At 39.4% G+C, this 21,188-nt stretch overlaps 1 protein-coding gene across 1 annotated transcript in view; it reads left to right on the top strand.

The window, feature by feature from the left end:
* USH2A (usherin) overlaps positions 1-21,188 on the top strand; it is an 800,680-nt gene that overhangs the window by 406,913 nt on the left and 372,579 nt on the right. Inside the window, exons 33-34 of the mRNA XM_003814150.6 lie at positions 15,537-15,696; positions 17,041-17,212. Of these exons, the coding sequence (XP_003814198.3) occupies positions 15,537-15,696; positions 17,041-17,212 (332 nt within the window). The remainder of the gene's footprint in view (positions 1-15,536; positions 15,697-17,040; positions 17,213-21,188) is intronic.

The following is a 21,188-nucleotide window of genomic DNA, read 5'->3' on the forward strand; positions in this document are numbered from 1 at the left end:
GGGGTGTTTGGTTTTCTGTCCTTGCGATACTTTGCTCAGAATGATGGTTTCCAGCTTCATCCATGTCCCTACAAAGGACATGAACTCATCCTTTTTTATGGCTGCATAGTATTCCATGGTGTATATGTACCAAATTTTCTTAATCCAGTCTATCATTGATGGACATGTGGGTTGGTTCCAAGTCTTTGCTATTGTGAATAGTGCAGCAATAAACATACGTGTGCATGTGTCTTTATAGCAGCATGATTTATAATCCTTTGGGTATATGCCCAGTAATGGGATAGCTAGGTCAAATGGTATTTCTAGTTCTAGATCCAGACACATGAAAAAATGCTCATCATCACTGGCCATCAGAGAAATGCAAATCAAAACCACAATGAGATACCATCTCACACCAGTTAGCATGGCGATCATTAAAAAGTCAGAAAAAACAGAAGGTGCTGGAGAGGATGTGGAAAAATAGGAATGCTTTTACACTGTTGGTGGGACTGTAAACTAGTTCAACCATTGTGGAAGACAGTGTGGTGATTCCTCAAAGTGATTTCAACTCTACAGATCAGTTTGAAAGCACAGGACTGGATCTCAGTGATGGTTAATTGCTCATCTGGCCAAAGAAAAGCATGTTGCAAGGTTAAGGCTCCTATGAGGAAAAGGAGAGCAAGGATGTTCAGGCTGAATAAAGCCCCTGTTTTTATTAAGTATAAGGTCAGAATCTGGTTCTCCTGGAATCAAAATGCTGAGCAAGCAATTGTGGAGCAAGGGCTACACAATGGCAGAGATGAATGCAACCTGATATTCCACATGCATTCTGGCGTAGCTCATTGCTTTTCAGGCATCTACAAGAAACATATCACCCCTTAGGTTTGCTGCCGAAGATGTGTTCTCACTGAACCATAACCTAGCAGAGGTTCTCAGGTTGGAATACCAAATAACAAGATGATGTGGTCAGTGCTACCTATATTGCTCTAAAATTTTTAAACATCTAATTGATGATTTGTGGGAAGGTTGCACAGAGAGAAGAAAGGAAAACCAGGAAAAAGCTGTGTTTTTAATTTATGAAATATTAAGAAGTTTTCAGAAGAAGACCCAGACAATATGTATTAGATCATAAAGAAGCAAAAAAGTGCTATGTAATTTTCTGATGGTAGAAACAAATAAGAAGATATAAATTCCTCAGTTTACACCATGAGTTTAAAGAAAATCATCACCTACTTACTGGTTCATTTTGTAAATTGAGATTAATGAAATTCTCTGAACAACAGCATGAAATCAATCGTAAAATAGCATATAATTCATGGCCAGTATTGTAAATTATAGTTTGCTTGACAGTAATCGGTGAGGTTTCCATGCACTGGGATGCATTTCCTTGTAACACGTCTAAGGATAATGCCTGTGGACCCATTTCTAATGCATATTAGAGTGATCTGTTTTTCCCTGTACACAACTCCCTGTGTTTGATCTTATGCAAATGATGCAATCAAGCAAATGGAAAACAAGTTGTTGTTGCTCAGGGGCTCTTACAAACAGTGGCCTTATGTTTTCAGGGTTTCCCCACCCTCCATTTACCCAACTCAGATTTGTGTACATACCTGCAATTGTTTGAATCCATTGATCCATTTGTGTTGCCCTTGAAGTGCCTATCACATCTGTAGAGACATATTACCAAATCAGTTGCAGTTAAGCTAGGAGGAGAGTTGTCATTACTTTCCTCTTTGCTTTAAATTTCAAATTGGTGGCTGTGTTTATGGCTTCACTCTCAAAGAATTTCTCAGCCTCACTTCCCTGTAACCAATCTTTTTTTCATTTCTTTTTATTAACTGTTTTTAAAAACTCTCTCATTCCATTCATACATTTTACACATGACTACTCCTTCCTCCCACGCCCAACCTGATGCCTCCTCCTCTTCTTCATTTTTTTCCCTTTCCCTCATCATTTCCTCCTGTTTTACCAAGAATTTCCCAATCAGATCACCATGCAACTTTCTCTGCCACATGTCAAATTAGGTTCTTCTCTCTCTCTCTCTCTTTTCATGCTTTATTATTCAAAGAACACTAGTAACATTTCATCTTCTTATGGAAATACATTGAGAATAATCCACTTTGGGATGGACAGTACAGGCATAAAAACAACTTGGAACTCAAAAAAGCTGTTTAATCACAATGGTTTTCTTTGTATTATGTTTACAGTTTTCAGATTTTTAAAACCAAAAGAAAATCCCCAATTTCTATTGTAGTGACTTTCATGTGAGTCCGTGTGAAGAGACCACCAAACAGGCTTTGTGTGAGCAATAAAGCTATTTATTTCACCTGGGTGCAGGTGAGCTGAGTCCGAAAAGAGAGTCAGCGAAGGGAGATAGGGGTGGGGCCGTTTTATAGGATTTGGGTAGGTAAAGGAAAATTACAGTCAAAGGGGGGTTGTTCTCTGGAGGCCAGAGTGGGGGTCACAAGGTACGCAGTGGGGGAGCTTTTGAGCCAGGATGAGCCAGGAGAAGGAATTTCACAAGACAATGTCATCAGTTAAGGCAGGAACAGGCCATTTTCACTTCTTTTGTGGTGGGATGTCAGCAGTTAAGGCAGGAACCAGCCATCTGGATGTGTACGTGCAGGTCACAGGGGATATGATGGCTTAGTTTGGGCTCAGAGGCCTGACATTCCTGTCTTCTTATATTAAGAAAAATAAAACGAAATAGTGGTAACGTGTTGGGACAGCGAAAATTTTGGGGGATGGTATGGAGAGATAATGGGCGATGTTTCTCAGGGCTGCTTCGAGTGGGATTAGGGGCGGCGTGGGAACCTAGAGTGGGAGAGATTAAGCTGAAGGAAGATTGTGTGGTGAGGGGTGATATTGTGGGGTTGTTAGAAGAAACATTTGTCATTTAGAATTATTGGTGATGGCCTGGATACAGTTTTGTATGAATTAAAAACTAAATGGAATAAGAGAAGGAGAAAAACAGGTATAAAAGGTCTAAGTATTGGGACGACTCAGGACATCTGATTAGAGAGTGCCTAAGGAGATTCAGCATAGTCCTGCCAGCAAAGATTATTTACTTCAAGAGTTAAGAGTGGCAGTTTGGGGATAGCACGAGGAAATATCAGCTGTGATGGCTTGGAGAAACAGTATAAACCGGCAGTGTAAACAAGAGCAGGGCATGTATGAGTAGTTGAGAACGGTGAATAGGAGTACGACTAGACAGAAGATAGTAGGGATGACAAGTTTTTTTTTTTTTTTTTTTTTTTTTTTTTTTGCGGGGCAGGGGGCACAGTCTAAGTTGGTCTGGTGTCTGGAATGAGACTGGGGCCTAATAAAAAGGAGCGTCTATACAGGAGCTCAAATGGGCTGTACTTTGTAGCATTCTGAGGACAGGTCTGACTTCTGAGAAGGGAAAGTGGTAAAAGTATTGTCCAGTCCTTTTTAAGTTGGTGGCTGAGCTTGGTGAGGTGTGTTTTTAAAAGACCTTTCGTCCGTTCTACTTTTCCTGAAGACGGAGGACCGTAAGGGATATAAAGGTTTCACTGAATACTAAGAGCCTGAAAAACTGCTTGGCTGATTTGGCTAATAAAGGCTGGTCTGTTATCAGACTGTATAGAGGTGGGAAGGCTAAACTGAGGAATTATGTCTGACAGAAGGGAAGAAATGACTGTGGTGGCCTTCTCAGACCCTGTAGGAAAGGCCTTTACTTACTCAGTGAAAGTGTCTATTTAGACTAAGAGGTATTTTGGTTTCCTGACTCGGGCATGTTGAGTAAAGCTAATTCACCAGTCCTGGGTGGGGGCAAATCCTTGAGCTTGATGTGTAGGGAAGGGCCTGAATAATCCCTGAGGAGTAGTAGAATAGCAGATGGAACACTGAGAAGTTATTTCCTTGAGGATAGATTTCCATGATGGAAAGAAAATGAGAGGTTCTAAGAGGTGGGCTAGTGGCTTGTACTGTAGCATAGCCTGCCTTTGCTGGTGTGTGGTGATTAGGCCTGGTGGAACTGCCATCAATAAATCAAGCATGATCAGGGTGAGGAACAGGAAAGAAGGAAATATGGGGAAATGGGGTGAATGTCAGGTGGATCAGAGAGATATAGTCATGGGTGTCAGGTGTGGTATCAGGAATAATGTGGGAGGCTGGATTGAAGTCCGGGCCAGGAACAATGGTAATTGTGGGACTTAACAAAGAGTGAGTACAGCTGAAGGAGCTGGGGAGCAGAAAGTATATGCGTCAGGTATGAGGAAGAAAATAGAATTTGGAAGTTATGAGAAATGTAGAGAGTAAGTTGAGCATAGTTTGTGATTTTGAGGGCCTCTAAAGTATTAGGGCTGCAGCAGCCGCTGCACGGAGACATGATGGCTAGGCTAAAACAGTAAGGTCAAGTTGTTTGGACAGAAAGGCTACAGGGTGAGGTCCTGGCTCTTGTGTAAGAATTCTGACGGCACTAACCATGCCTAGGAAGGAAAGGAGTTGTTGTTTTGTAAGGGATTGAGGTTTGGGAGATTAATCAGACACGATCAGCAGGGAGAGCACATGTGTTTTTATGAGAATTATGCTGAGATAGGTAACAGATGAGGATGAAATTTGGGCTTGATTGAAGTAATGGGGGCTATCTGTGAAGCTTTGTGGCAGTACAGCCCAGGTAATTTGCTGAGCCTGATGGGTGTCAGGGTCAGTCCAAGTGAAAGCAAAGAGAGGCTGGGATGACGGGTGCAAAGGAATAGTAAAGAAAGCATATTTGAGATCCAGAACAGAATAATGGATTGTGGAGGGAGGTATTGAGGATAGGAGAGTATATGGGTTTGGCACCACGGGGTGTATAGGCAAAACAATTTGGTTGATAAGGCATAGATCCTGAACTAACTTGTAAGGCTTGTCTGGTTTTAGGACAGGTAAAATGGGGGAATTGTAAGGAGAGTTTATAGGCTTTAAAAGGCCATGCTGTAGCAGGCGGGTGATAACAGGCTTTAATCCTTTCAAAGCATGCTGTGGCGGGGGGATATTGGCATTGAGAGGGGTAAGGGTGATTAGGTTTTAATGAGATAGTAAGGGGCGCATGATCGGTCGCCAAGGAGGGAGTAGAGGTATCTTAGACTTGTGAGTTAAGGTGGGGGAATACAAGAGGGGGACGCAAAGGAGGCTTTGGATTGGGAAGAAGGGCGGCAATGAGATATAGCTGTAGTCCAGGAATAGGCAGGGAAGCAGATAATTTAGTTAAAGTGTCTCAGCCTAATAAGGGAACTGGGCAGGTGGGGATAACTAAAAAGGAGTGCTTAAAAGAGTATTGTCTAAGTTGGCACCAGAGTTGGGGAGTTTTAAGAGGTTTAGAAGCCTGGCTGTCAATACCCACAACAGTTATGGAAGCAAGGGAAACAGGACCTTGAAAAGAAGGTAATGTGGAGTGGGTAGCCTCCGTATTGATTAAGAAGGGGATGGACTTACCCTCCACTGTGAGAGTTACCTAAAGCTCGGCATCCGTGATGGACTAGGGGGCTTCCGAGGCGATCAGGCAGTGTCAGTCTTCAGCCTCTAAGCCAAGAAGGAGTCAGTCAGAGAGCCTTGGGCCAGAGTTCCACGGGCTCTGGGAGTGGCTGCCAGGTGAGATGAACAGTCTGATTTCCAGTGTGGTCCCGCACAGATGGGACGTGGCTTAGGAGGAATCCTGGGCTGCAGGAATTCCCTGGCCTGGTGGCCAGATTTCTGGCACGTGTAGCAAGCTCCTGGGGGAGGAGGTTCTGGAGGAACACCTGGCCGCTGCGGTTCAGGCGTTTGGAAGTTCTTGTGTGCTGGAGATGTAGCTGGGGTTTGTCTCACAGTGGAGGTAAGGAATTGCAACTTTTTTCTATTATTGTACACCTTGAAGGCGAGGTTAATTAAATCCTGTTGTGGGGTTTCAGGGCCAGAATTTAATTTTTGGAGTTTTATTTAATGTCGGGAGCAGATTGGGTAATAAAATGTATATTGAGAATAAGACGGCCTTTTGACTTTTTAGGGTCTAGGGCTGTAAAGCGTCTCAGGGTTGCTGCCGAAGGACCCATGAACTGGGCTGGATTTTTATATTTGATGAAAAACAGCCTAAATGCTATCTGATTTGGGATAAAGAAAAAGGAGCATTAACCTTGACTATGCCTTTAGCTCTAGCCACCTTTTTAAGCGTAAATTGCTGGTCAGGTGGGGGAGGGCTAGTCACGGAAAGAAACTGTAAGCCGGACTGGGTGTAAGGAGGGGAGGTGATGAAAGGATTATAGGGTGGAGGAGTGGAGGCTGAGGAAGAATTGGGACCTAGCTTGGCCTGGCGAGGAGCAGCCTGGGGAGGAGGGGAGAGGTCAGATGCGTCTGTAGAAAAGGAAGATTAGAAAGACTCAGCGACGCTTGGACGCTTGGGGTTGAGACTGAGGGGACAGGCAGGAGGGAAAGAAGGAAGATTTGGGACGAGTTGCACTGGGCACAGAGACTAGGAAGGGACCGATGTGTAAAAGAATGCCTGGACGTCAGGCACCTCAGACCGTTTGCCTATTTTACGACAAGAATTATTTAGATCTTGGAGGATGAAAAAATTGAAAGTGCTGTTTTCTGGCTATTTGGAACTACTGTTGAGTTTGTATTGTGGTCAAGCGGTATTGCAGAAGAAAATAAGATGCTTAGATTTTAGGTCAGGTGAGAGTTGAAGAGGTTTTAAGTTCTTAAAAACACAGGCTAAAGGAGAAGAAGGAGGAATGGAGGGTGGAAGGTTGCCCATAGTGAAGGAAGCAAGCCCAGAGAAAAGAGAGAGTAGAGACACGAAGGGAAGGGGTTCGGGGGTTCTTACCCTCCAGAAAAGTGGGAAAGAGGTTGGGGCATGGAAATAAGGTATCGAGGCACAGAGATATAAGAGGTCGGGGTGTGGAAATAAGGGATTGGGGTGCAGAGATAAGAGGTCAGGGCACAGAAATAAGGGATTGGGGCACAGAGATACAAGGTTGGGATATTTGCCCCTCCCCCAGAAAAGTGGGACTTGCTGCTAAGGGTGAAGGAGAAGAGGTTGGGGGTTTCTTGCCCCCCAGAAAGGCGGAGAAGGGGTAGAGACATGGAGAGAAGGGGTTGGGGTACTTGCCCCTTCCCCAGAAAAGTGGGACTTGCTGCTAAGGGTGAAGGACCAAGGCAGGCGTCCCTGCGTGGTCGGACACTTCTGAAACCTGGGTGAATAATCAGAGAGGCATCCCTGAAGTGATTAAACACCAAGGGAAGGCTGCCTTCCCAGTCCGTGACTGGCGCCAGAGTTTTGGGTCCACGGATGAAACATGTCTCCTTTGTCTTTACCAGAAAATGAAAGGAATTGAAATTAAGAGAAGGGAAAGATTGAAGAGTGGAAAGGAGAAAGTGGTTGAGGAATAGTGAGAGAGGTTGGAGAAGAGAGTAAGAAGAGGTTGCTTACCCAGTTTAAAATTGGTGAGATGTCCCTTGGGCTGGTGGGTCTGAGGACCTGAGGTCATAGGTGGATCTTTTTCACGGAGCAAAGAACAGGAGGACAGGGGATTGATCTCCCAAGGGAGGTCCCCCGATCCGAGTCATGGCACCAAATTTTATGCACGTCCATGTGAAGAGACCACCAAACAGGCTTTGTGTGAGCAACATGGCTGTTTATTTCACCTGGGTGCAGGCAGGCTGAGTCCGAAAAGAGAGTCAGCGAAGGGAGATAGGGGTGGGGCCGTTTTATAGGATTTGGGTAGGTAAAGGAAAGTTACAGTCAAAGGGGGGTTGTTCTCTGGAGGCTAGAGTGGGGGTCACAAGGTACGCAGTTGGGGAGCTTTTGAGCCAGGATGAGCCAGGAGAAGGAATTTCACAAGACAATGTCATCAGTTAAGGCAGGAACAGGCCATTTTCACTTCTTTTGTGGAGGAATGTCAGCAGTTAAGGCAGGAACCGGCCATCTGGATGTGTACGTGCAGGTCACAGGGGATATAATGGCTTAGCTTGGACTCAGAAGCCTGACAGTGACGACATAGCAGTCAGATTTCCCAAACCAGAAATGTGACCTAATAAACTACTTTTTTGGTGTGAATTAGCTTATCTTAAAAACTTAGAAAACATTTCAATTGTACCTAGGTTCTGAAAATCTTGTCTGTGTGGTTATGATAAGCATAGGTGAGGTGCTGGTTGAGTATGTGGCATTCATAAATTTCAGTCTTCAAGACATATATGTATGTCTCTATCTCTGTGTACAGTTATGATTTTATTTATATAATTCGGTTTAATATCTGACTTTACTCCCATGCAACTTAGTAGTAAGTAAATCACAGTCACTTTGGGGGTCCCCACACCTCTACTAATTATGTAAAAGCTTCTCGGATCTTACCTAGTTCCTTAGCATATGGAGTGTGGCCACCCAGGATGCTTTCTTTCTCTGTGCAAAGGGATAACTATTGAGACAACCCTTCCACATTCAGTGGGTATCCTCAGTGCTTCTACATCACACTTCGGCAACTGAAATCTTTACAAGGTTTTCTGTGGCCCTGCCTGAATACAGACACCAAAGTCTTTCTTTTTGCTCTGGTCTTGCCCCCGACCTGGGACTCTACCTTGAAAACAGGGGTCAGGGCCCCTCCCTCAGAGAGCTTGCACATTTCTCCTTCCTTTTATCCTTATTCCATCCGGCAGGGAATTCTGAATTAGGGAAGTGGAAGACTCCATACTTCCTATTTCTCCCAACATTATATCTGAGGGAACAGAGTCTTCCTTCTCTGTTCCCTCAGTCACTCTGTCCAGAAGATTTTTTGTTTTTTTTTCTGCCTCCTGACCAGTCACATTCTGTTTTACAGAGAAATCTATTTTATAGTTAAATTCTGATTTTATAATTTAATTGAGTATACTAGTTCGTTTTCATGCTGCTGATAAAGACACACCCAAGACTGTGTAATTTGTAAAGAAAAAGAGGTTTAATGGACTTATAGTTGCATGTGGCTGGGGAGGCCTCACAATCATGGCAGAAGGTAAAAGGCACATCTTACATGGTAGCACACAAGACAGAAATGAGAGCCAAGGGAAAAGGGAAACCCCTTATGGAACCATTAGATCTCATGAGACGTATTCACTACCATGAGAACAGAAGGGGGAAACTGCCCCCATGATTCAATTATCTCCCACCGGGTCCCTCCCACAACATGTGGGAATTATGGGACCTACAATTCAAGATGAGATTTAGGTGGGGACATAGCCAAACCGTATCATGAGAAGCATTTAGATAAAAATTAAATGCAGAAAAGATATAGGGTCAGTAGCAGGGAAGGACGGAAGAAACAAAATAGGTTAGTATGACAATCAGATTGATCTCAGTACCCATTGAACAAATCCTGAGCATTGTAGGAGTTTAGAAGAGGAAGCTCTATCTAAGGGCTTCAATGTAAACCCTTACTTGGTTCCACAAGAGAATTATCCAAACTATGAAAGGAGAAGGAGGAAAAACAAATCAATATAATGAAGAGAGACACAAAGGAACAACATAATTATGGCTGAAAAGTTCCAAGAGCCCAGTTCAAAGTGGAAAACCTGAAATTATACTAGACTCTTTCAGTGTGTTCAGTGACATCTCTCAGAAACATCTTAGAGATATAAGAAGTATTAGAGACATAAGATGATAAGATTTATCCAGAACTGGGAACTGGGATAGCCATATAGAAGAGGACTGGGGATGTGAAGAACCCTATGTGACCCAGGGAGTATGGCTTTGTAATGGATGATCAAATTTCATTGATGAGGGAAATGCAACTATTGAAAATATCTGGGAATAAGAAGGTACCAAGAGACTGGACGTTGTGTAGCGGCATAGGAGTGATTGCTTCGATGTGACAAGTGGAAGAGGTGGGAAGCAACCAGTTTGTGGTCAGAGAGTGCAGGATTTAGATTTAGAATCTTGGAAATCATTCTGAAGATTATCAAGTAGTAGGTGTAACTATGCTGAATGTTGAATAAATGAAGTAGAGGTGAAGGGCATTGCATTTGAGGAAGTTAAAGTAAAGCCAGATTCAGAGATGAGTCATTATTGAGGATGTTAGAGTTGCCAAAAAGGGATTATGATTGAAAAGAAAACTGAGCCAATGCTGAAGTCATAGAGAAGAGAAGCAGTGTGACCGGAGATGTGATGAGGCATGCGTTAACTAGGTTGGGGCACATCTTCTTTTAAATAATGAATTGATATTGATTAACTATGGCTATTTTTTCTCCATCTATGATATAAATAAATATATATCACAAAAAATTTGAAAAATATATGTAACAAAAATTAAATCCTCTATATGCACTCACTCAGAAAAACATTGTTAACATTTGGTTTACCACTATCTCCTGTTTTGTTTTTATTTGTTTTTATTGTTTCTTTCTTTTGCAATGAAGCACTGGTACTTTAAAATTATGTTTTGGCATTCAGACAGATACAGCTTTGCCTTTTTCTCGTATTTAATGGTAAATCTCCTTTGTCTTACAACTATAGACCCCTACATTGGCCTGACAATTATATTCATTATATTCTTGGAGACTTTAAAACATGTTTAGACATTACTATATTTCTGAGAAAAAGAAATGGCAGCCTGGGTAGAGGGCATGGAGGTATCCTTTTGGTCTTGCTCATTCATTTACAACAAGTAAAATTATGCGACTTAGTCATCACACCATTCCTGGAGATATCCTGCTGAACATGATAAAAAATATTTATCTGAACTCAAGAAGTTTACATTCTCCTGGGAAGGGTATAATATCAAGATATAAATGAAAAGGCAATATTGAACTTGTTTTAGTAATTATGATATGGAACTAAACAAGGTGATATAACAAGAACCTGGGGATGATGGTGGCCATATTGTTCAATTATCAAGAAAGACCACTCGTAGAAGGATGAAGCTGAAGCATAAGAAAGAGCAATCCAAGTACAAAGAGAGAGAAAATAGATTTCAGTCAGAAGGAGCAGCACCTGCAAAGGCCCAGAAGTGTGAACTTGTTGTGTTAGAAGAACAGAATAATGTCTAGTCTAGTGTATGAAAAAAATAGGGAGAATGTTACGTCAAATAGGATCTCATTGACCATTATTGGATTTCATTCTAAGAGCAGAAGAAGGGTACTACAGGGTGTTACTCTGAAGAATCAAAAGATCACTCATGGTAAATAGTCTTGTTTTCTTCATTGGGAAAATTGAAGTAGTTAGAGGATAATGCCCACAGTCTCTGCTACCATCTACCCACTCACCAGTATTGGCACCCTCATAGTCTGCATCCCCTCCCATTACTATAGATTGTCTCTGTTCCAAGTTCAACTCTTTCACTTTTGAACTAGATTCTCCTCTTTCACATATTCAAGGACAAAACTCCAGCAATTTTTTTCTCTTTCATCCACTTCATAGTTTTCCCTTCACTACTGGGTCATCCCATCACATACAACAAATTTTTCTCTCATTTAAATTACTTTAAAAATCTTCTCTTGATTCTACTTACCTTTTATCTATTGCTACATTTATCTGTTTTCCTTTACCACAAAACTTTTTGAAAATGTTCTTTTATTCACTGTTTCTAATTCCTCTTCTATTTCCTTATAAGCCCACTTAAGTCAGGCTTTGGTGCTGACAAGTTCACTGAAACTTCAATTGTGCAATTACTGATGACTGCCATATTGTTATACCCGATGGTCGATTTTTAATTCTCATCTTATTTCACCTTTAACTCTTAAAAATTACTTCGTTTGACTTTCAAGACACCATAATCTCAATGTTTTCCTCATACCTTACTGGTCACTCTCTGTCTCCTTGGTTGATTTCTCCTTTACTCATTGGCCTCATATGTTGGTATCCCAGGGTTTTCTCTTTTATATCTATGCTCACACCGTTTGCACTCCTAGCCATCTATATGATGATGACTTACCAAATTATATCTCAAGCCATGAACTCTTCCTGTAATTCCAAACTTCTGTTCAAATATCCTGACAATCTCCTCTTGGTTATCCAACTAACATAGCAAATGTCTAATTGACATTCATTAATGAATTCTTATCTTCCCCTCCATGCCTCCCTCAACCAATAAAATGGTTACTTTATCCTTCCCTTTGCTCAGGTCAAAAGCCTTGGAGTCAACTCTGGGTCTTCTCTTTCATACTCTACCTACAATGCACTGGGAAATCCTGTTAGCTTTGCCTTTAAAACATATTCAGAATTTAACCATTTCTTACTTGATTATTACTGGCCCCCACTTACTTGATATTACAAATAGCCTCTTCAGTGAGATGTATTCTTATGCTCTTGCTCACTACCATCTATACGTCTGGCAGCCAGGATGATACTCATGAAGTCCATGTTTGATTGCATGACAGCTCTGTTCAAAATCCTTAGTGTCTTCCTAAGTAGAACCTCTTAGATTAAAAACCAAAATTTTTACAAAGACCTACAAGGCCTGCATGAACTGGCCCCTCATTAAATTTCTAATATCATCTCTAACTTACTTCTTCCTAATTTGTTCTGCTCCAGCCACCTCAGCCTCCCTGCTAGTCCTCAAGAGTATCAGGCATGTCCCTCCTTCCACGGCTTTGCTCTGCTTGTTCCCTCTCTTGGAATGGTCCAACCCAAAAATTCCCACAACTTTTACACACATCCCCACTTCAGGTCTTTGCTCAAAATGCCACCTTCCCAATGAGGCCTCTGCTGACTCTTAACTATTAAAACTACCCAGAACTTCTAATTCTCCTTCCTCTGTTCTGTGTTTTCTGCAGCCGTTTTCATGTAATGCAGCATGAACATCTTAAACTCTGTTACACATTCACTTTAAAGACATGCTGTCTTCTAAAATGCAACACCTTTCTTACCCATAAACTTCACAATACCTTGGATAATCTAGAGGCAAACCCTAACTAGGGATGGAGGATTTGACAAGCTCAACTAAACTATTTCTATTTCAATCCTGGCTCACTAGCCATTCTAACCCTCTCAAGCAACATGAGAGGTATACTTGTTCTAAGTATACTCACTTCCCATCCTGACCGCCCCCTGCCCCAGTCCCAGTTGTTATAGAAACGGACACTTCCCACTCCATGGAAGAATCCGGGCACGGATAACAAATCCTGAACGAATTGCTTCAGGAAGCTCCTTCCATCTGAGGCGGATATTCTGGGTGGGTTTAGGGCTTAGGTGATCATAGTCACCTTCAACGCATGCAGTTTATAGGGGAAAGGTGAGTGGGGCACTCTGTGATAAGCAGACACTGCGATATGTGATAATATGATGATGCATTCTTGAGATACCTAAGTCCTACCTTGAGATACCTAAGTTCCAGATATGCAAGTCTGTACCATGGAAACATACGCAAGCAAGCATCGGGCCTTTTTGAATGGAGTAACTTCTTCACCACCTACAAGTTGGGTAGCTAAATCCCCACCCCAGCAAAGTAGAATGTAAGAAAGAAGGAAAAACTATCCCACTCCAAAGAGTTCACTGGCCAAAGAATTTTGTAGCATCCAATCTCGGTTGCGGCTGACCAAGACAATCTGATATGGCTATTATATATTTCAAGGTCACATGGATTTGGCCACATGGAATATAATTTCTGGCTGGAGCATGTTCTTTCAGAAAGTTGAATGTGTTCTCAGTTGAAACACTATAGGTTTTCTCCAATTGCACTGAATTACCCATCAGGAATTCCTCTAAGCTTGGTGACCTCCTTGGTTTTGCTCCTGCAACGGGACTTAGAGTCAAATCCCCAGCTTCTCTTTTTCGGGGAGGACAAGGAATTCAGACAGATGAGAACAATGAGAGAGAGAAAGGTCACCAGAGAGCGAAGATGAAGAGAACAGAGGAATGGCAGATACAATATGTTAGCATATAAGCACATTATAATTTTGGCCAAGATTGGCCCTGTTGGTAGGAGTTTTTCTTTGCATGAAGTTTTCTCTCAGTAAATAATAGTCTACTCTCTCGGTATCATCTGAGGCCACTGCTGTAATGATTTTTTAACTTCATAAGTTTCCTAGAACGTTGGTCCAAATGAAGGCACCCCAGTTATGTCTCAGTCGTGTACCTATAGTGCGACTGTTGCTGCCATCTCTCAGCAGTCCCTGGCAATGCCACACTGCTTCACCATCAGCTTCAAAGTGTCCTTGAAGTATATATTCTGACTACATTGAATGGGAGTGCCCCATCTCAACTTGCAACCATTGGATTCCTGTAGGATAGAATTTGTAAAGAAAACAAGGTTTAATCAAAAGCATTAAGAGTCTCTTCTTGTTGACAACTTTTTGTTCTAAGGTAATCATATTTACTGTAAATTATTTTTTTAATCTCTCTTCTAGTGACCTACATGTTTAACCAATTGATTGTACTTTGCATGATAATCAAAGTGTTCTTTCCCCAGTTTACTTTTGTTATCAGTGCAATGCAAAATCTGTTTGCCTGAATTAGGTTGCATTTCATTAATCTCTTCAATATGAAATTGTGGTGGCTCATGGTTAATGAGATTTAAGAATGTGTGTTACTTAAATTGTGACTAACTTATTTTAAAAGTATGTCAGAAAATAATGATTGTTTCTAGTAGTGTTAAAGTATTAATGATTTGTAAGTCTTGGTACACCTGACTGAACTTTGGTTAGATTACCAAGTGTAATGAAGTGTTCAGGATATTTCAGAATTGAGTTAGTATATTACAGATTAGTTTAATCTAATACAAGAGAATGTGGTATCTATTAGAAAGACAGACAATATAAAATACCAGGGAAGTTCAGGGAAGGGAGAGATTCTTTCAGCCTAGGGCACTACCCTAGTCTCATGGTCATCTTTCAGACCTAGCTCGTTTCATTCATTAATTATTCATTCATTCAAACACACATATTCAAAACCTACAATGTGCCAGGTATTGTGCTACATACTAAGGATGCAAAATGAATATATTACCATTCCTGCTCTTAAGGTATTTAGTGTATCATATAGTCATGACACAGTGTTTTTAAGTGTTAAGCTAAAAGTATGTACAAAGAGAAAGAGAAGAGGCTAATAGCTCCATCTTGTGCTGGGGTGACAGCAAGGAGTGTTAGGGACATCACAAGGAAGAAACAGGCATCTGCACTGCACCTCGACAATTTGAAGGTCAAATAATAGTCAGGTGGTGGACAGGAGAAGAATGGAATATGACAAACGGAATTACAAGCTCAAAGTCATTGTTACAAGCTATGTATTTGCATTTCAAAGGCAACTCCTGTTGTCTTCAAATATGCTTTAAAATAATTTAAACATCTCATTTATTTTTAAACAGAGCCATTGAACTAAGACTAAACTTAGCAAATGATTTACCTGGTCACAGACATTCAAGAAAACAGTAAAATTGTTAAAATGAAAAAGTCAAAACAAGAGTTTGATTGACACTTGTCTATTTAAACATAACCAGACTATATTTAAGGGATGAAGCATCCTATATGGTATTGCTATTGATTTTTATGGCTATTTATTCATATTTTAAGCCTTATCTTAACAATTCTCTGAGATAGGACTATAGTGGAGGAGTGAAATCTCCTCAATAAGAAGTATAATGCTAAGTAAATTCTTGTTTCTCCCTATCCCCTAGATTTAGCAGTATTTACACCCCACCAGTTTCTACTAAGTGCATGCACACATGTGGGCTGTACAAACAGTTCCTGGGTCCTACTGTACACAGCACAGCTGCCACCAGAACACGTGGATTCCCCAGTTCTGACTGTCCTGGATTCTAGAACTATATACATACAGTAAGTAGAAATGTTGTCTCTCTCACATGCTGGTTCATGCAAGAATCTCAGTGAGTTCAATCTGGGGAGGAGCTTGTGACATAAAATTAATTTTATTGTGATTAAATGCATAGAAGTGATTAGTTCAGTGGATCTGGGAACCTTTGATTATCACTTGCCAGCCTAATTTCCATTTTGTCTTTATGCAATCAGGCTGAGCTACATAGGTACACAGATTCCATGCAAACTTCAATAAACAAAAAACTGACCACTTTCATGACTGCCTTGAATATTTTATGTTTGGGGCATTATTTGTAATAATTTGGAATTAGAAAGTATGTGTATCTTTTTGAGTATAATCCAGGACCTTCTTATTCCCTTATTACCTGCAGTTGATGTCAGAAAGGAAGTTTCACATATAGGCATGTTCTGATGATTTCTGGTATTAGTGATTCTTGTCCATTTCCTGATACCTGAGGTATAAGGTGTACTATTGTGCTGAGCTAAAATCTAATAGGTCTCTCTTATCAAGAGTTGCTACTTGTTCATATTTATCTCTTCTGGACTCAGTTTTCTTATCTGTAAAATAAAAGTTTAGACTAAATGAATTGTGACATTTATTCAAGCCGAAAAATATTATGATTCAGATCTCATTGTTCCATGTCTAAATTCTCCTGTTGGCTTCGTTGTGCCCCTAAGCCAAGCCACGTTACTTAGCCAAAAAGATTTCCCACGACTCAGGTGTTTCTCAGCTTAACAATTTCCTGTCTGTTCTATGACTTGTCCTTCTCATTTCCACTGCTAAGTTGTAACCCTCATCTGAAACGCCCTCTGTTCTTCCTTCTACCTATCCAAATCCAATCCATCTGTTAAGAATAAAATCTTATGTATCTAAGTAGTGTGTCACTTCATTCAAGAAGTCCTGCCTGATTATTTCAGCCCTTCCAGTCATCAATTTCACTGTTTTCTCTAATTACATATTAACCCTATGTTGGATTCCTGGATTTTCCAGGACAATTATATTATTCCCTCTTTTCCCCATATCTAAGTTCTCAGAAGTTCTGCTTCTGAAGTTTTTGTTCTACAGCTTAAATTCAAAATAAATACTCGCTTATACATTTTTGTATTGTTAGCTAATTAAAATTACAAGTAACCAGATGGCAGGAGCCATATCATATTTTCTTTTTGCCCCTCAGAATAGGCATTGGATAACTACTTCAGTGTTTTATTTTAAATGAATCAATTTTGAGATTTACGTTTTTTAAAAGAGTGTCACAAATCCAAGTTCAAATGTGTCCTTTGAAAATCCTGCATATTTTAGTTTTGACTTGAATGAATGATAATAATGTATTTTACCATTCCCAGGTGGAAACAACCAAGAAAAATAAGTGGGATTCTGGAACGCTATGTATTATATATGTCAAACCATACACATGATTTTACAATTTGGAGTGTCATCTATAACAGTACAGAACTTTTCCAGGATCATATGCTACAATATGTTTTACCTGGTAATAAATATCTCATCAAGCTGGGAGTAAGTTTATTTCCATCACTTTCTCTGTCCCCATTCCTTCCACTTCTTCTCCCCTTCCCGTTGTCCATCTTTTCTTTCTCTCTCACTTAAAAAAAAAAAATCAAAATCTTCATGTATTGCTATTTATACTGAAAACTCTTCCCATCCTAAATGTGAATTCTGGTGATCTAATACCTACACATTTATTTTATATTATGCAAAATGATAGAATAACACCCTGAGTCAGTAGATTTTCCCAAGTCAAAGTTGGGATTATCAAGATTTTCAAAATTACTTGTAGAACATCATAATTGTTAAGAACTTTTTCTAAAGTGCTAGGATTCATAAGGTTATTTCCCTGTGGCATTTGTATTCATTTAAAAAACAATGCACAGTATGAAAATTTAGATCTTATATTTTTAAATGGAAGTTTAAATGACCGTCAAATATTCTTGATTGTTATTACATTCTGGTTTATATTATGCTCCTATCTCAGAAGAACAGTCACTTAATAAAACCCCAGAATCAACATAGTTTAGAGGTTCCCTTAGACAAACAATAGCATTTTTTTAAATGCAAAAATAGCACTTTTACACAAAGGTCTTTTAAAAGACCTTGATATTACTGTGGAATTTATACTCAGTAATTCCTTTTGTTTTTTGATGAAATATAATCTTTTTTAAGTTTAATAGCACGTCTGAAAATAACTGAATATAAACATGAGATTGTCCCTATTTGTTTTAAACACACTCTTCATTTTATAGCAATACCTATATAAGGATATTTGCTTTGATAAATGCCATAGAAAATATTCTGCTCTTGATTATGAATAAATTTACATTTATGTAGACACTGTGTATGCATTCATTTTACTTAACATGCTCTTGAATGCTCTAAATATTATACCATGAGAAAATAAACTACACTCAACTATTGCTAACTGTCTGACTTAACACCACAAAACAAGGGCAATCAGACAGTGGTTAAAAAAATACCGTTCAAAACTGACTCCATGTGCCTAGGTGTTCTGCACAGCAGTTTATGAAACAGCACTTTGGTTATGTACAGTTTTATTACCCATTAAGTAAGAAATATACTAACTTGATTTTCAAATGCTAACACAGAAATACAAACTATTTTCAAAATAATGGTAGTACCAAAATTAGGAAGAGTCTTAATATTTTGGAAGCAACCAAAACTAAACCAAAAATTGTGCTCTTGGTTGTTTATCAGAAGTAGGCAAATGACATAGAACAGATTCTATTCCTAGGGCCGTTTTTAGGATGTGCTATGCAGTCAATCAGAATTCATATCAATCTCCTAGATTTTATAAATCTATAATACCTTGAAAAATACATACTAGTAGATTAGGAGTCCTCTGCCCTGAGTATTAATTCAGATTTTACTACAAACTGTGTGACCTAAGGCAAATTCACTTAACCTCACTGAGTTTTATTTTCTTCAAGTCTAAAATTAGAACATTGAACTAAATGATGTTTAACGTCTCTGAGCCATAAAATTCTATGATGCTAAAAAAAGTAATCCCAAACACTATTCTATGGAGTCAAATGCTATCTGTCAGCCACTGAATAGTGTTGATGCAAGATGTTATAAAGATGTGAAAATCCTTGCCTTAACTCTTGGTAGGGAAATAAACTTGCTCACATTATTTTCAAGTTCACTATATTTATTAGGGCAGAAAATAATATATTTTCAGGGAGGATTCAACTAACAGGGTTTTTACTTAACTCTGTTAAGCAGTAAATTAAATGAACCAGAACATTTTAGGTTCATCCTGGTTAATTGAGGGATTATTGTATATTTCACAGTTTCAATATAATAACTGGCTTTCAAGGTCATTAAATTAGTAGATCGAGAGCAGGTTCTCAGCAAAGTGGAACTGCCTTTATAGATCATTTTAGCATGTTGACTAAGAGCTGGAAAACAAAACATAAAGATAACAAAGCCTTCAAGCAGCATTTGGAATAGAGGAAGCTACACGGAGATTTGAACCACTATGATTTACCCTAGGCTTGGAGCAGGTATGTTACTTCATGTAACGTCATTTAGTTTTCACATCTGACTGGATTATAAACTGCTGAAACATAAGGACTGAATCTTTCAAAATTCGATCTGCAGTTTCAAGCACAGGGCCTATTGGAAATGGGAAGCTGGGCAAACAATTCCTGAATGAATTATCACCAAGGACATCATTTCATAAAGGTTCTAAGACTTTTGATATGAATTAAATAATTTGCTTGGAAACACTGGAATTAGGAATGGTGTGGTTCCAAAACATACTCTTTCCACTGCAAAAAAAAAAAAAAAAAAAAAAAAGCATAATATGTTGCTCCTCTCAACAAAGGCTATTTTGAAATGTGATAAAATGTGATAGTTCCTAATAAAGAAGACAATATGTTAAAAATAAAATAAAGAAGCTATTAATACAGACAGCTATCAAGACAGGTGTTGCTTGATAATTTTCATACCACTGCTAGCCATTTGTAACTTGATGAATTCTAAGTATTATATATTCCTGAAAGATTCCTGGAAATGGCTTAACTTTTTAAGTAATTATGGATCAAGTGGCCTTTTTCTTTTTCTTCGTGCTTTAAAATATGTTGCACTCTTAACATCCCCAATCCCTGTGGACCTGAAAACTTACTGGAAAAGAGAATGCTAGTTTTGGTCCGGGCACACTGGCTTACGTCTGCAGTCTCAGCACTTTGGGAGGCCCAGGTGGGCAGACCAATTGAGGCCAGGAGTTCAAGACCAGCCTGGCCAACATGGCAAAAACCCATCTCTACTTAAAATACAAAGAATAGCCGAGTGTGGTGCTGCAAGCATATAATCCCAGCTATTCGGGAGGCTGAGGTACGATAATCCCTTGAACCCGAGAGGCAGAGGTTGCAGTGATCCGAGATCTGCCACTGCACTCCAGCCTGGGCAATACAGCAAGACTCCATCTCAACAACAACAAAAAAAGAGAATGCTAGTTTTGGATTGTCTTAATAGTCATGATTTCAAAAATAATTGATAAAATTTTATTATTTATGCATTTTATTGTACCAAAATTGAATCCCTTATTTGGCCAGATGTTACTCATCATTTCAAGGCAGATTCATGCCTTTATGAATTTTTCAAAATGGCTGTAACTGAGAAAAGCTATAGGCGATGGTTAAAACAACTTATTTTAATGGCTCTCAGGCTTTCAAAGACCTTGCTATTTCATAAAGGCATCTTTAATCAACCCCACTATTTTGTTTAGTTTTTCCAGACCAGAATTTTAATCAGCATTCAGCTGTATTGAATGTAGTGGCCTCTGGTGCGGGCAGGTCAAACAAGATACTGATTGGTTCAATTTCATTTAGATGATGTCAGATTAGACCAATTGGAAGCAGCTTTAAGAACATTTATTTTCCCATCAAAGGAACTAAGATAATGTCCTGCTTACTTAGGACCCTCTAAATGCATCCAAAAAGAATGTGGGCAAAACAAAATAAAATAATTTGCAGGCAATTCTGTTATTTCAGCAGCCTCTTTATAAATAATTTCATTTACAAGAAAAATGCTTTCATAAATGCCTTATATTCTTAAAGATTTCTTTGTCAAGTTACTGGTTTATGGATCTCAGATGACATAGTAGAAGAAACAGTCCTTCTAAACCAAAGGATGTTTTTACTTATCCTAGAAGACATCATAAAATCCTCAAAACAAAGTGAATTTTAATTCATACTCTGTTTTAAAAATATATACTTATATGTTGTATAGTATAGAATTTATTTGGGGAGAGTTAGCAGGGGAAATATTTTAGTATACAAATAAGAAAAAAATAGTGACAAATAGACTATCAGAATTAAATCCCAGTGTGTTACAAGTTTAACAATAAGAAGCTGCAACATTTTTCCCTTCTAAGGAAAAAAAGTCTGAAAAATGCAAATGGATGGATTTTTTTTCTCCCTGAGAAGTGGGAAGAATTTGTCTTTGACCATTTTTC

The sequence above is a fragment of the Pan paniscus genome, chromosome 1 (assembly GCF_029289425.2).
Source record: "Pan paniscus chromosome 1, NHGRI_mPanPan1-v2.0_pri, whole genome shotgun sequence".
Lineage (NCBI taxonomy): Eukaryota > Metazoa > Chordata > Mammalia > Primates > Hominidae > Pan > Pan paniscus.